Here is a 15,386-nt window from a genome sequence, read left to right as displayed (position 1 = left end):
GACTTTAAAATGACATGCATCAATTTCTTTATCAATTCCAATCTATAAGCAGGCAAGCCTAGGCCGTGTCGTAATCGTAAAGCGGATAAAAATTAGTTGTGAAATTTTCAGATACCTTAGGCGAACACGATTACGAATTGAAGACTTCGTATCTATACTTGTAGTAGATGGACACTTTCCCTATAGTTGGCAAAGAAGGTGCTTGATGATAATCAAAAGCAGTAAGCACTTTATAATATTTCCACGACTTTTGTCATATAATTTCGATCTTTTCTACTAGTTTCTATCGAACCATTAATGGAAACCTCCCTGCTTTTATTCGTAAAATGTCGCATTAATAGATGTATGTTGACATTTTGCAAACTCTTTTAGATTTACAGTAACGTCGTTAGTTACAAGGTCCTGTCGGATGACTATACTTATGTGAACGTTTCCAAAGGTCCTAATTAGCACATCGCGATAAAATTTGGAATAGCTCTAACCGTTTGTGAACGCTCAGTCTCCAGTTGTGTTAACTTAATGGCGGCGCCCGATAATTAAAAACATATAATTTTTTACAAACAAAGCATAGGATGATAAAATATGTATAATCTGTAGACCCCATCCTGTATGTTTGTCCATCGGTCTGCTTTTTCTTTTCTTTGACTACGTTTTCAAACTATAATCGTGGCCTGAGATGTTATTTCAAATTTTACATATTTTCTTATTACGTTTAAAAATCAACCGCACTTCGATATGTGCATTTTTGTTGAAATTAGGAATAGATTAATATTAAAGGTCTTCACACTATCTTGCTGCTAGCGTAATTAATGTCTTATCAAATTATTGCGTTATGATGGTTACATAGATCCTCTCCATTTTTCACATAATGGCTTAGTTGCAAAAATGATTGGATCCTATTCAATAGCATTCACTCTTAAACAAATATCATTCTATCACATTTCATCCAAATTTATGGAGAACTGAAATGTTTAGGTTGAGTAAAAAATTTATCTGACGGAAAGCTGAACAGACAGACTAAGATTGACTTAAAAGAATGTTTCCAAATCGATTTAAAAATCGATTGGGCATAATGTGACTCTATGGATTTTGAGGGTTGCATACTTCCTCCGCTTTACTGCTACTATAAGCAATATAGTATATAAACCTATGCGATCATTTATTTATAAACTATACAAGTGCATTAAACTTATGTTTTGGTGAAAAGGCTCCAAGAGGAGGAAAAGAAGGGAAATAAGGAGATCAGGCAACTGTCTGTCTTTTTCTACAGTATCTAAGTCTCGATTCGTTATTCTACTCTGCAGTTCAGACTCAAGTCAACAACTTTTATGGTAGTTCTGCGTAAATTTAAAATTTAGCAGAAGAAGCTTCTTCCACGATTGCATTGCAACTACCGTCCATACGCCTTTTAAGATGTTTTAATTTGCTCCTCAAGAGCCTTCCAAAAGTCTGCGAATAACTTTTCTCCTTTAATTATGCCACGCAACTTTCCCACGATTTACGCATACTTTTTACTCTATGTAGCACATTACGCTCCAATGCTACGCGTATATCGCATATACCGCATATTTTTCTTTTAACTATATGTATAGAATATTATAAAGAAGAAGCAGAAGTAAAACAGCAAGCACTTGTAGGCTTGCGAAAGCAATCTGACTACTTATAGTTATATAGTATGTTACTGTAAAGTGCTTTGCATAAAAGTGTAGTTTCGATGTAGGTTTTCGGAGCGTTTTGCTCTCACACATTAAGGGTTCATTTGAAAAAATTCTGCGTTAAGATGTTCTTAAAAAGTATTTAAGAAATTTACAAAAATGAAAAGTTGAAAAGCTTATGGTGCATAAACCATTGAACTGTGTGCGCTACATAAATGCTCTGGGGATAGCATATTGTGTACTTCATTAATTGAATTTTAAATGGATTTGCAATCAATTGAAAAATGCCCAAGTGTTGCAGGCAGCCATGTAAATATATGTGCGCAGCGTTCCTAGGTGTCCTTCTCTTTCTCTTAGTTAGTCTACTTACTTGCAACTTGACCATTTAAACTGGAACAATCGCTATTTGTAATTGCATTGATGTTCGCCTCAAGTGTAATCCCGTCGTTAACTATTGCTGGACTTGTAGTTTTATCGTCAAAGTTGGCACCGTCTCTAGTCGATTGCGTATGTGTTGTGCTATTTGCAATGCAATTATTATCAGCCGCGGAATGTCGCTCTTCGGTGCAAGTATATGGAGTGGAGTTACCGACACTTGCTATTGACGGCAAATTCGAACCAGCACCACCACCACCTCCGCTCGTAACCGCTGGATCCTCTCGTTTAGCTAGACTTTCTGGTGAACTAGCAACTATAAATAAATGAATAAAAAAGAACAAAAACAAAAATCGATTACATTTTCCCTTAAAGTAAAACGAAAATTGAAACGTTTTCAATATTTTCTATTCGGAATACTTTATAACATGTTTTGCAAAATTGCTTTATCCCCGTGATAATGGAAATTTAAGCATTATTTTAAAACCTGAAGAAATTATATTGTGATTTCTTAGAAGCGCAAACTTTGATACCACAAATTTTGAACGCACGAGAACCCAAAATAAAGAAAAATGCATACTAAAGATACTCAGCTCTATTAATCATAGTCGTTTAAATAAACATTCTGCTGCTTTTGTAGACTGGGAAAAATTACAACGCACAACGTCCTTCAGTAAGGATATTTTTTTTTTTTTTTTTTTTGTATAATGGAATGATTCAGTCTATTTGTGAAGGAGGGACGAGCGGGGAAAGGGAAAGAGGTAGGAAGGTGGCCGCCTGTCTACGAGGTTTATGATTAATCGATTAAATCTCTACCAAATGATCATTCACTGTAGCTACCAAGATTTGAATTCACGTTCATAGGAAGAACTTAGGATAGGTACTTCCTTTGTTATACCAATCGATTTAGAATCGATTTAAGTTTGTCCGTGTGTCTGTCTGATATCTGAACAAGTATGCTTGTGTAGGTTACAACTTTCGAGATATGCCCGAGATTGGCCCATTTTTACAACTGCGGCACATACCCTATAATATATTATTTAAAAAAAAATAATAATATTGTCGGATAAATATCGTTAGATTTTTCAGACAGCAATAAGCAGCACAAAACGAACCTTCATATGATGACAATTGCCAAAATTTTAGGATCAAGATTGGTTTAGAATGATGACGTTGTCGAAATTTAGCAAAAATTAATTTTCTTTCAAAATATTTCATTATAGTAATAGAAATTATTTTTCATGAGAAACGTTATAGATCTACGGTTAGATTGATTGATATTAATTAGGAATACGGCTTAGCTGTTCTTTTGTTAAAATAGTCGCGGCGAAGGCGGCAATATCGCCAATCAACGCAGTTTGATATTAACGCAAAGTGCTGGGAGAGTTCAAAGGCGACTCTACACGATTTGTATAATTGAAAATAACGCGACAGCAGAACAAATAAGAAAGAGTGTACGATGTACTAGAGCAAATACAATTGGGAACTTTACAAATACCGCGCCGCTGTTGAATTTCCACTGTTCAAGACAAAGTTCCAATCAAGCGATCAAAGTTATTTGAAATTCAATAACCAATAAAGCTTTAAAGTTCGTGCAATATTTTAAATTAAGTATCGACAGGAGCGCAGCAAAGCCCAGTGATTAGCTGCGACCATCAAGTCGGTATACGAGGATTCCATACGCAGTGCGGTAGATCGTCGTAGTTGTAGTGAATGTTCGGTCGCTAAAGGCGTCGGGCAGACTTCTCATGCTGCGGCTAGTTCGTACCTCTCGGTTCCCAGCGTGTAGCACATATAGCATGTACCCCCCAATGTATTGACCATATATATATATATACATATATAGTTCAGTATGTCGTAACTAAATAACTTCCATTGCAAATCATGGGCCGAAGGAGATCAAAGGCAGGCTAGGGTATAGAGTTGGCCAAGGGCTTATGATCTGCCCGTTCGGTAAGTAGGTCTCGTCCGTCCGTCTATTTATATGAGGGTAAAGTACGTGCTTTTCTTTTATGTGCAAAACTGTCTGCGCGGTGTCCGTGAGACAAAAATTTTTCCCGAATTAGCTAACTCAGCAATGGCACTTGCGACCGCCTCTGCAGTCTCCGATCCTCTCTAAGCGGCACTTTAAAGCAGCCCTAAAAATAATCAAGCTCGTAGTTCGAGAGACTGACAGACCTTGAGGACATTACAGACATAAGATGTTAAAGAAAACTTGAATTTCGCAACAAACACAAAAGGAATGCGTAAAAATATTAAGTTCTCAAATGCTGCAGGAAAAAATGTTGCTAATAATTTCTATTACTTTTCTCTATGAATCATTTAAAGGGAGAGATTACTTTAGTTAACTATATTGTGATTTATTCTATCACAAATCAAAATTTTTTTTTAATTGCCATTCCACTTGTTCAAGTACTTGACTTGTTAATTGTGGTGGAATTTTTTTAATTTTTTTTTTTTTTTGTAAACAAATAAATTAATATTGCGTAATAAGGTTTTTCAGCAGAATATTTCACGTTCATCTTCTTTTGTGAAATGAAAACCGTGCCTACAGAAGTTATCCTGTATGATATGAAATTCTTCCCGTTATAAGTGTTAGAACTAAGTAAACATTTTTGTATCTTTTTCATTAAATAGAAGTCATTACAATAATAAGATATTCAAGTGTAACTGTGTGTGTTCTTTTGATAGCAAAAAAAAAAAAAAAAAAGAAAAAAGAAAAAGAAAGAAAAGGAAATGAAATATTCATTGGAATTATACACACTTATCAGTTGATAGATAGACCAGCACACACTTTAAAGCGTTTATAAAAAGAGAACAGGGCCAAAGTGAGTCAATTTAGTTTAGCAGCGAAATTTCAACCAACAAGTTTCACATTTGGCGTAAACACGTACATAAAAAGTTATCATGAAATATTTTTGCGTTTTCTTTATTGTACTTTTGGGTCTTTTGGCTGTGATGGCCCATCACGGCGAAGACGAAGCTAGCGGAGATGGCTGCATGTGTACTCGGATATATGAACCAGTTTGCGGTACCGATGGCCACACTTATCCCAATCCCTGCGAACTTTTGTGTGTACAACGAAAAATGCATCGTAACGGTGAACATATCGATTTGGCTCATGACGGTCAATGTTAATGAAAACAAATGAGAATTGAAAAGTTTCGCGAGAAAGTCTTTGTAAAAGGCAAAGTGAAGATTATTGTGTAAACTAAATAAAAAGCGTCGCAATAAACTAAAAAAAAAAAAAAAAAAAAATTTTTATTGATTCCATTTTAATAAAAAATCGTTTAAGATTTTTGAGAGTTGACAAACTCCTGGATGGGTTCGATCCTTAAGAATCAAATATGTGACTTAAATACGTGAAAAGATTTTATACTTGTAATTTTGGAGCGACGTGGAAGTCGCTGGGAAGTGTAATTTCAAAAATGGATGACTAAATTACATAAAAATTACATACGCCAAAAATCGTATCGCAGGTCTATTCTATGCGCATAACTTGGTATAGTGATTCCGGTCTAATACGTTTTAATTTTATCAATTTTACCTTACCATCGTTTTGCTCACAATCTATGCAGATCTTTTAACAGATAAAAGATTGACATTGATGCAGAGTCTCATCTGTCGAAAGCTTGCTAGTCAGCTTGTCGAAATAGAGATACTTTTTTGATAATCTCGGAGATTTCGGAAGGCTTGATTCAGACCAATACACTATAGCGGGCCACATTCGAAAGCAAGGATTCTAAAAACGGGCAGAACTTTCCGGTCGACCAACCATATTAACCATTTTTCATTCGTTAGCGTTCTGGTTGTAGGCTGGTGTCGCCTATTTTACGGACCAATTTAAATTTCTAAGATGGATTTTATTTCAAACTGGTCTTATCTAGACGACTGCTTTTCCCATCACTCTAGCATACACAGTGTGCAGACGGTCTTTTTGGTTCGGAAATTCATAGCATGCGTGGTGTGCGAAAACCTTTTTGGCTCGGAAATGCGTTGCATACACTCTGTGCAGACCTTCTCGAATGGATTAATTCAAATTAGAATTATTTTTTATTAGTCGCCTTCTACTGAAACTGCCATCCATAAGAATATTTGCAAAAGCAACAAGTAGTTCTACCTTCATCGGCTTGATCGATACCCTTAGTCGGAATTAATGCTAGGAAAGGATGTGCTGTTTAGGGAAATGGAAATTCGAGGTCGGGGTAATACTCAAAACTTGAAAACGGGCCATTGCTTGGTTTTACTGCATTATTCCCAGTTAATCAATAATGTTTGGCGAGCATTTGACTTTAACGGTAGCTTGCTTTGATGCTCAACGATGAACAAGGCAAGTTTTCGAACATTTGAAGGCTGGATTAAGATGTATTACGTTATTGAAATGGCTATACTATGTACGTAATATTATTGAGTGGTTTCGAGGTATTTAGGAATCGGAAAACCGACTTAAGGCAAGCACTAATCTATATAAACTACATCGTAGTGTACATCGCATAGTAAAGTTGAAAAAGTTAACTCTTTAATTAGTAAGAACATAAAAAAATTTTGCAAACCAGCGAATAGACAAACGAGTCTACACTTACCGCTAGTCCTACCAAAGCAAGAAAAATTTCTCGGCCAAAGTCTCTTAAGCATATTTTTTTGTTTATCCATGATATATAAATTTGCCGTAGTCGGTGTAAAATATTTCTTATGGTTGGTCTAACGATTCGTTTTAATGAAAATCTATCGTTAAGGTATCAAAATTGGAGTATGTTGAGAAAATGCTTCTAATGGTTCGTCGAAATCTTGTGAAGCAGAGAAATTCATGGACTCTTATCAAGGAGCCATCAAGGAAGAGTGTAGACTCTATCTTTTTTTTACAACCCTCGTAAGGGAACTATTAATATGCAGTTTCAATTTTTTATACGTAAAGTTAATCTGCGAGAAGTGAGTTAAGGCGATTCAAAGATTTTTTTCATAACATAACATTGGGAGGTCAAGTAAAATTTTTCGCAAACTTTCCAGCAAGGCTCTACGCACATATCAAACACCAAAGAATGCTGTATAAGCTGCAACAGCGAAATTCCTTTATCTATGAATTTTTAAACGCGCGCGTATTTCCATATGCACGTTCGATAAATGTTAACATTTAAATAACTGAATAATTCTTATTGAAAAATCTATGTTTCATTTTATTACCTTTGCGTGTTTTGATGGATCTGATGTTGCACAAAACAAAAAATAAACAAATTCAATTGAACGGAATAGTAAAACCAGACAACTCCTGCACTTGACACATTGACTTGTAAACATATCACAATTTTTTATACGCATTCATATGGTTTCTCTTTCCTTTTTTTTTATATGGCTCTAGGTACGTATTGTCAAACACTCGAAATTACCTTGCGATCAAAATGATTACGATATAAAGAACAAAAGAAACAAAATTTTATTTATGTACAAAAATTTTGGTTGATTTTAAATTGAAAAATTTGTGGTAAATTTTAAATTGCAAAAACTTTCTAATATAAACACAAAACAAAAACAATGAAAAGGAGAAATCATCAAACAAGTTGACAAAAAAACTTCATGTCTTTAGTTTTGATGTAAAACATTGCTTACTTTATTTATATCCAGAGTTGTTTTGTTCTTTATTACATTTTCTTTGATTCTTTGCTTTATAGCATGTTAGACGAGATTTGTTATGTAAATGTAGGCATAAGCTTAACACTCGAACTACCGTCTAGGTCAATATGCACTCTTTCAACCTTTGAACTTAAAAAAGAGAAATGCTTATAAAGCAAGTATACTCGCAAGATGTTTTGATGACTTTTATTTACATAAAAGGATCTTTAAATACTTGTTGTCAGTTCCGAGTTCATATCAGATTCTTCCTCCGAGTGTGTCCATTTTTTAACCTCATATTCTCAAGCGATTAAGGAATGTTTTTGGCATATTTTGGCTTCCTATCTTCGTTTTTATGTGTGTAGGTAAATGTCACGGGTCAAAATGACCCATAACGATAGCAATAGATATCCGCAGCCTGTCGATAGTGCTAGTGTTAATTAACTACTGTCAAGTGTAATTTTTGTCATCTTTCCTACATAAAAAAAACTTTAAATAGTTAGATCGCAATTCGTTATCCAGCATAAAAATGTTGTGCTATAAAGTCTTGGGGGAAGGAAGCACTTTGTGCTTTCTTCCTGCTTTAGAATATAAACACCTTGATAATCGATGCTTCATATCCTCTTCACCAGTCTCCGATTAAAAGCGAGAAATTGCCGTCTCGAAATCTAAAATTCTTAGAGAACATGTTAATCGAGTAGATGTAGCAGCTGATTGCTAGGAAATATTAATATATTTGTTTTTTTTTCTTCTAGAAAAGTTGAGTCACAGCTAAGACGCATTACTATCAAATCGATTGCATTGGCAAGTGTATTCATTCGCATATTTACACTTTGACTTAAGTAGCTGAACAATATTATCAACGTTGATAAGCGTTATCATATCGGTAAATTGTTATTTATTGCGGTATATACATAAACATAAGCGTATATTAGCTGGGGGTGTTGTGCATTAATCATTGCAAGCGAAGAAAGCGGCGAAGAGAGAAAAATAAAATAATTTTAATGTAAAAGTTGTGTACTAACTTAAATCCAGTAATTTTCATTAATGTTCATAGCAAAAATGGCTCGTTAAGATCGTGCTGGTAAAATTGTTAAGTGACTTTAACAGCGGATTCAAAGAAAATGAGTTACATTTATAAAAGCAAGTTTCGCAAATTTGATATAGTAACAGACAATTGCAGAGCTGATGGAAAATATCTTCAAATGGAGTATTATTTGCGATCCTAAAGCTCTGAGCTAAAATTCCCGGCAACCGTTTGCGTTTATTCCTTTGCTTATGCTCTGCCTCCCATCGTATCCTCGCATTAAAGTTCCGTATTTTACACTTTACGGTGATAAGTTTACTTTATAACGTTCTTGGAAATTTGATCAGGATGCGAAAATGTTCTCTGGTTGTTTCAATTAGCTTTCCTGAGTATATGGGGAGAATATCTAACCTTCCAATATGCGGGCTTTCGTAACAATTATATCTTTGCGTGAAAATAATAAATTTTGGTGAAGTGATGTAGGATATGTAATTGTCGGCATATTCTTACTTATTACTATTGGCATTTTTGCATGAAGTTTTTCATCATCGACGGAACGGAGATCTGTTTATTTAATCCTCTCGTTGCTGATGTTTAGGAATAGCAAAACGCCACAAATGGTGTAGTCTTTCCCGGAAACAGTTTGCTATTTATCTTTCATTTCTCTTCTCCTTTAGTCTTGCTTTGTTATTACGTTCGGCGTTTGTTTCATCCATCTCCCCTTATCTCCATCGATCTCCATCCATGCATTTATCCAATCATCCGTTAGGCAGCTTATTCGCCCGTCCGCCAAATTCGTTTCTACGTCCTTCCTTCCATCCATCTTGTTTTCTTATTTGCTTTTAAGCAACAAACTTTTGCAGAATAGTGGATTATGGTCCACCCTGCAACGCTTTGCTCAATACAATTATTGATATAATGAGTTTTCAAAATAAGTCCTTATATTGGAAATGATCAAAAAAGTGATCCGATCCGCATCATTTCCAATGGCGTTCAGCCAATATGTCGATATGCCAAATTTCATCCAAATATCTCGAAATGTGTCGCTTATATGTTGAACACAAGAAACCAACACAAATAGCCGGACAGAAGGACAAACAAGCTTAAATTGATTCAGAAAGCGACTCTGAGTCAATCCCTATGGTAAGAGATGCGTCTATTTCATACGTCATCTGAATACATCCACATAAACTGAATATTCGCTAACGCCATTACAATTAGTGTAAGATATGAAAGCTATTGTGTTCACGTATGTTTTCGGGTTTACTTTTTTACCACGTTTGATTACAATGTTGCGATTAACAGCAGACTACCTTTCTTTTCGTTAACATTTTTCTCCTCGCAATCTTTTTAGCTGCCGTCTATTGCTTTTTATTTCATTGAGAGCGCATGTGAATTAACAGCTTCGTACGCCTTCACAGATGTGGCAACAATAACATTGGGACGAGACAGTTTTAAGCTTTCCTTCATATATCACAAATATTACTACCACTATCAAAATCAATAAACGGCCCAGTTTTATTTTCGTCATTGTTATTATTGTTAACAATAGTTTGCTGGCAATAATTCATTTTCCAATAATGAAAAAGTGAAATGAGAACAAGATCTTCTAAGCATAACTAATATATAGAGAGAAAGCGTTCCGTTGGAATTTGTATGAAAACAGCTGTAGAATATAGTATATATATAATTATAGAAAGATACCGAATAAAACAATCGATCGAATCTGTGGTCTATAATTTTGTTTAATTTTTATATTCCATACTAAAACAAACGAGTACGAACCGCAACAACAATAATAATAGCAAATGTATCTAATCTGAAAGCTTGTCGTGGCAAAACCATATCTTAGATACATACATTGCTTTCGTTTATATGTATATTTTTTAAAGTTAGTTTTCATTTATTGATAAAAAAACCGCACATAATTGATACACAATAATTACGATATGCACATACGAAGAGTTTAACCAATTATGACTTTTGTACTTTAATATCTGATAGTCGAACAATCTGATAACTTTCTTAAAATATACTTGCGAAAATGTGAAACAAAGTATTGGGTAGGCAACTAAGTAATTGCCGATTTCAGTTATAGATATCTCTCACTCCCATTTTTATGATATCCGTATACGTTAAGATCTTCTTCTTCGTACATATGTTAGCTGGCATCCTTACCCAGTTTTACAAGTTCATTGCGTAGATATTTTCTTAAAGGTTTTTTCTTTTACCTCAATATTAAACGAATATTTTCGACACACATTTCGCTTTATTATTTTTGTAAGGGAAAGAACGAAGTGCAAGCCGCATATGGCAATGAGACCCTTAAAGAAAGGCAATTCCGAAATTGGTCTGAAAAATTCCGTTCTAGAGATTTTTCTCTTAAATACGACCATCGTTCAGGTCGACCAGTTAAGCTTAACGGGGTTGAAATCAAAACCATCATCGAAGCGCATCGTCACGTAACTACACGGGAGATTGCAGAAAAGTTAAATGTTTCATATACATCTACTGAGAAGCATTTAAAACGTGTCGGTCTCGTTAAGAAGCTGGATATTTGTGTTCCGCACGATTTGAAAGGAATTCATCTGACGAAGCGCATCAGCGTTTGCGAATTATTGCTTAACGCAATGGACTCGATCCGTTTTTAGAACGAATCAATGTTAAGCGAAAACGATCGTGAACGACGCCTAATGTTTCATCGCAAACCACTTCAAAGGTACATATCCAACAAAAAAAGATTTTGATGTCGATTTGCTGGGGATGGAAAGGTTCGGGATTTATTTCCAAGCAACCAAACCATTAATTCGGAGGTCTACTGTCGGCAGCTGGACAAATTAAATGTACCGATCAAGGAAAACCGACCAGAATTGGTCAATCGTAAAGGAGTCATTTTCCACCTGGACAATGGTAGGCTGCATACGTCTTTGGCCACTCGGCAAAAGTTGATGGATATTGGTTGGGAATTGATTTTACACCCACCGTATACCCCTGATCTCATGCCATCGGACTCGCACTTATTTCGATCCCTGGACAATTCCCTTCATGGTAAAGCTTTCAATGATGATGACGCTGTAAAATCTCACTTAACACAGTTTTAGACCAAAAAGGATCAGACTTTCTACGAGTGTGAAATGTCAAAGGGGCATCGAACAAAATGGAAAATACATTATAGATTAAACTTCATTCCAAGCAAAAAATAATCATTTATTTCATTGAACAATCGGCAATCACTTAGTCGCCAACCCAATAATAATAATAAAATTTTACAAAGAACAAACAATAAAAACTTTACAAAAACAAAAAATGTTTTAATTAAAAGTATACGTGGCGAAGACATAAGGAACTGATATATCTTCCCTTTGGAGAGTACATAAGAGATCAATTTTCCTCAGTTCACTTTTCTATTATTGCTGGAATGAGGATCAGTTTATTTCGCTCTTCTGTGTGCAATATTTGGAAGATTTGCATTAATCTAATAGTAATTTTTGTGATCTGTTAGACCTTTTGCCTATATGTCAGCCCATCTGTCTGTCTATACGGAGCTCTTATATTCAGACGAATTTATTTGTATTGTCTTTATCACTTCATTTGGCTAAACGTGTGTCCATTCATCAGTTCATCCGTCCGCGCATACATCCGCCCCCTTATATCTCCCATTCAGTCCATTATTCATTTCACTTATCCATTTAATAGTAGCATTTTTAGGTTAGATTGTTTAGTGAACTAATTGCTTCGAAAAAAGCAAACAACTTCAGCAAAACAAAAGTTTCAAGATCCGAAAATTGCAACAAACATCTGCTTTTTATTGAATTCACGCGGAGAAGACTTTCTACAAAAATATCGGGAATATTTTATTCAGTTGTGTGTATAACTTAAATAGAAGGCAAAGCTTAAGTATTAGATACTTTCTATAGTATAGAGTCTATATATACGGTTGTGTTTTTAAACAGCAAGTTTTAATGTAAAGTAATCATGCAAGTCCGCTACGAGTTACTGGGTCCGTAGAGTGCACTTCTACACATGTTATAAAATAAAAACTTTGAATTCACTTATGGTTTTCAATTTATTTCTTTGTATTTCGTTACAATATTTTCATCAATAAGAAGAATAGCATTTTGTTCTTTTTTTTATTTTTTGAATTTTCTTAACATTGTCCCCATCGCAGTACTCTTAGCTGGCGTCCGCTGCGTTTCATTTCTGTATTAGAGCATTCAAATTCGCAGCGATTGCTATACGTTATCATATTATCGGCACATACCGGATCATAAATGCGGGGACAAGGGCATAGAGCTGCAACAGTATTAAGTTGTACGCCAAATATGACGAATATTACCGTCGCTACCAACGTCATTAAATTGGTTAATTTCATTTTGTTCGCTCTTGTTGTTTCTGTTATTGTTTTGTATTTTTGCTATTTATAATTAATTTCTCGTCCAATTATAGGGCAAGAGGGAAAACGAAATCGCGTCTTCTTTTTATTTCTACTTACAAGCACAACTAATTACCGAAAGGCATTGAATGAAACTGATTAGGTGTAAATGTTCGTTCGATGAAGAGCAGTCCGTAGTAATATTTATTCTTTGCTTTCCTCACTCAAACAACGGATAAACAATCATGTATTGCAATAACAACAATAATAATAACAAAAGATAATCTAATCTTAGAGTTTGTGGTGGGAAACCCGTATCAGATGCATTACTTTTACTTATACTTATTATAATTTTTCTTCCATGTGCTCGTTTTGTTTTCGAAAACATTTACTTATCAAATTTTGATGACGTCATATATATACTAACAGCGAATTCATTACATTTTTTCTAATATAAATATATGGCACTTGTTTGAGTCAGATATTTCTTATAGAAACATATTGTAAACAGTATGTTTACTTAAGGTAAACGAGCATTAATTTTTTTCGCAGAATAAGAGTGTGCGGTAAAATGCTTTTCTTTTTCGCGAGGCCAAATTCATTTAATCCGGCAGTCGACTTGGTGTCTGCTTACTTCTGTCGATAGTAAAAACTCACTGCAACGGAATATAAGAAAACATAACATGCACATTTACGCAAGTAGCGAAGGGCTCATGAAAGCGATACCATACTCTCGATAGTAGTAGGATGAGAATTTCGAAATACTTTGATTAAATTTGATATAATGAAGAGTTTCGTAGTATGGCATCACATATGATATCGTATTCCGGAAAATGCTTTGCTTCTTATTATTTGCAAGTCAGCTCTGCACTCAGTTGCACGGTCTGCAATATTTGAAAATTGTGTAATTTGTGGAGATCTATCGAGAACCTATGCCAGTTAAGGATAATCTGAAGAAGAGGAAAAGAGAGGTAAGGACTTTAAATTTTGCATTGATCAGAAATATGTGCACATATATGTACACTTATGTGTGCTTCTGGAATAAAAGGTCTAATATGCTTCCAAGGTTATGGCGTGCTTTGCATCTAAATTTGCCTTCTTTTCGTCAAGAATTTAATAAATTTATTTTTAAATACGAACTACACTAGAAGATATATGTATATATATATATATCTTTAAATTCTATAATCTGACTTCTTCAAAAGGCTTTTTACAATAATTGTGTCGAGGACTGCTTTATTTTTGACCGGTTAAGTATTTTTGCGCACCATTCAACCCAATAGAAAATTTCATGTAATTCTTTAGCTCAAATTTAGTAAAAATTAAAGTCGAAAGCTTCTTAGTTTTAACGTCGCTACAGATCACTTATACACTCGTCATTTAATATCTACTTTAACTTGCCATTTCTATGTAAACCTCTTTACAATTAAATCTCTGTTTTGGGTAATCTTTGATAGCATTTTTTGGGGGCTTTGCAACTTACACAAACATCGCAATGAAACGGTCACATTACAGTTTAAAGCGTTTTTACCATTAGCGAGCCTTTTAAACTTTTATATAATACTCTTTCAATACCGATGTACATAACATACTAATTAGTTGTGCAAATGATTTCTGACGCATTTCATTACCTTAAGTAGATTTTTTATTATGAACGACAAGCAATTATTTCCATACGATTCCATTTATATAATGCAGATACTTGTTATGCTTCGTTTCATCGTTTCTACAGCAAAGAGCTATAGTTTCATGGATTGAGAGAGAATGATTGAGCGTAACAAAGGGATAAGTGATTAAGAATTAATACAAATAAAAGTAAATATTTTATAACAATTACTAAAGACTGGAAAGTAATGAACACCAATAAATCATTTCATATAATCATTCACTCGTTCCATTCTGATATGTGAGATGGAAACAAAATACTATCAAGATTTTCATTTTCTATAGGGAAAAATATTTTTCACACTGTTTTCTCAAAATTTCTAGAAAAACTAGAAAACAGTCATGGTTTAGCGCGATTGTGCAAAAACACGGCCTGGCATGAATCATGTCAGAAAAAAAAACCGTGTAAAAAAAGAAAGATAAAAAATACGACATAGAAGCGCTTGGGAACAAAAATTGCATGGAAGACATTGAACAACCGAGGAAAGATTGCAAGAGATATGTTCGCATAAAACAAGACCTTTTATATTATTAAAGGCCTTTGGACCATTTCTACCCCATATGGCAAAAAACAGACTTTGCTTGGGCTTTCAGCATAAATTTTTTTCTTGCTTCTCTCTTACTTCTAGTGTATAATGTGGTATATATAAATAAACGAATGAAATGAATAAACCTACAAACGTAC

At 34.5% G+C, this 15,386-nt stretch overlaps 4 protein-coding genes across 8 annotated transcripts in view; 1 reads left to right on the top strand and 3 right to left on the bottom strand.

The window, feature by feature from the left end:
• LOC119633012 (calcium/calmodulin-dependent 3',5'-cyclic nucleotide phosphodiesterase 1) overlaps nt 1–15,386 on the bottom strand; it is a 170,959-nt gene that overhangs the window by 34,105 nt on the left and 121,468 nt on the right. For all 4 annotated transcript variants that reach the window (XM_038026200.1, XM_038026201.1, XM_038026198.1 and 1 more), the window contains exon 2: nt 2,026–2,346. In XM_038026200.1, the coding sequence (XP_037882128.1) occupies nt 2,026–2,346 (321 nt within the window). The remainder of the gene's footprint in view (nt 1–2,025; nt 2,347–15,386) is intronic.
• The window catches only part of LOC119633014 (cytosol aminopeptidase-like), a 185,165-nt gene continuing 172,080 nt past the window's right edge, over nt 2,302–15,386 (bottom strand). The window contains exon 3 of one of the 2 annotated variants that reach the window (XM_038026205.1): nt 2,302–2,346. The gene's annotated coding sequence lies outside the window, so the exon portion shown is untranslated. The remainder of the gene's footprint in view (nt 2,347–15,386) is intronic. The other variant, XM_038026206.1, reaches the window with a different exon arrangement.
• Nucleotides 4,848–5,288, top strand: LOC119633018 (turripeptide Gsg9.2-like). Its single transcript, XM_038026209.1, has one exon. It carries the CDS (start codon nt 4,938–4,940, stop codon nt 5,166–5,168), a length of 231 nt encoding a protein of 76 aa, XP_037882137.1. The 5' UTR covers nt 4,848–4,937; the 3' UTR covers nt 5,169–5,288.
• On the bottom strand, nt 12,753–13,262 carry LOC119633019 (serine protease inhibitor Kazal-type 1). The gene has a single exon (XM_038026210.1). The coding sequence runs from the start codon at nt 13,034–13,036 to the stop codon at nt 12,812–12,814; it is 225 nt and encodes a 74-aa protein (XP_037882138.1). The 5' UTR covers nt 13,037–13,262; the 3' UTR covers nt 12,753–12,811.

The sequence above is a fragment of the Glossina fuscipes genome, unplaced genomic scaffold (genome assembly GCF_014805625.2).
Source record: "Glossina fuscipes isolate IAEA_lab_2018 unplaced genomic scaffold, Yale_Gfus_2 2, whole genome shotgun sequence".
Taxonomy (NCBI): Eukaryota; Metazoa; Arthropoda; class Insecta; order Diptera; family Glossinidae; genus Glossina; species Glossina fuscipes.
Note: the sequence above shows the minus strand (reverse complement) of the source record. Positions and strands in the feature narration are given on the sequence as shown.

Coding starts and splice junctions, on each gene's coding strand:
- LOC119633019 (XM_038026210.1), bottom strand. CDS start 13,036: ATGAAATTAACCAATTTAATGACGTTGGTAGCGACGGTAATATTCGTC.
- LOC119633018 (XM_038026209.1), top strand. CDS start 4,938: ATGAAATATTTTTGCGTTTTCTTTATTGTACTTTTGGGTCTTTTGGCT.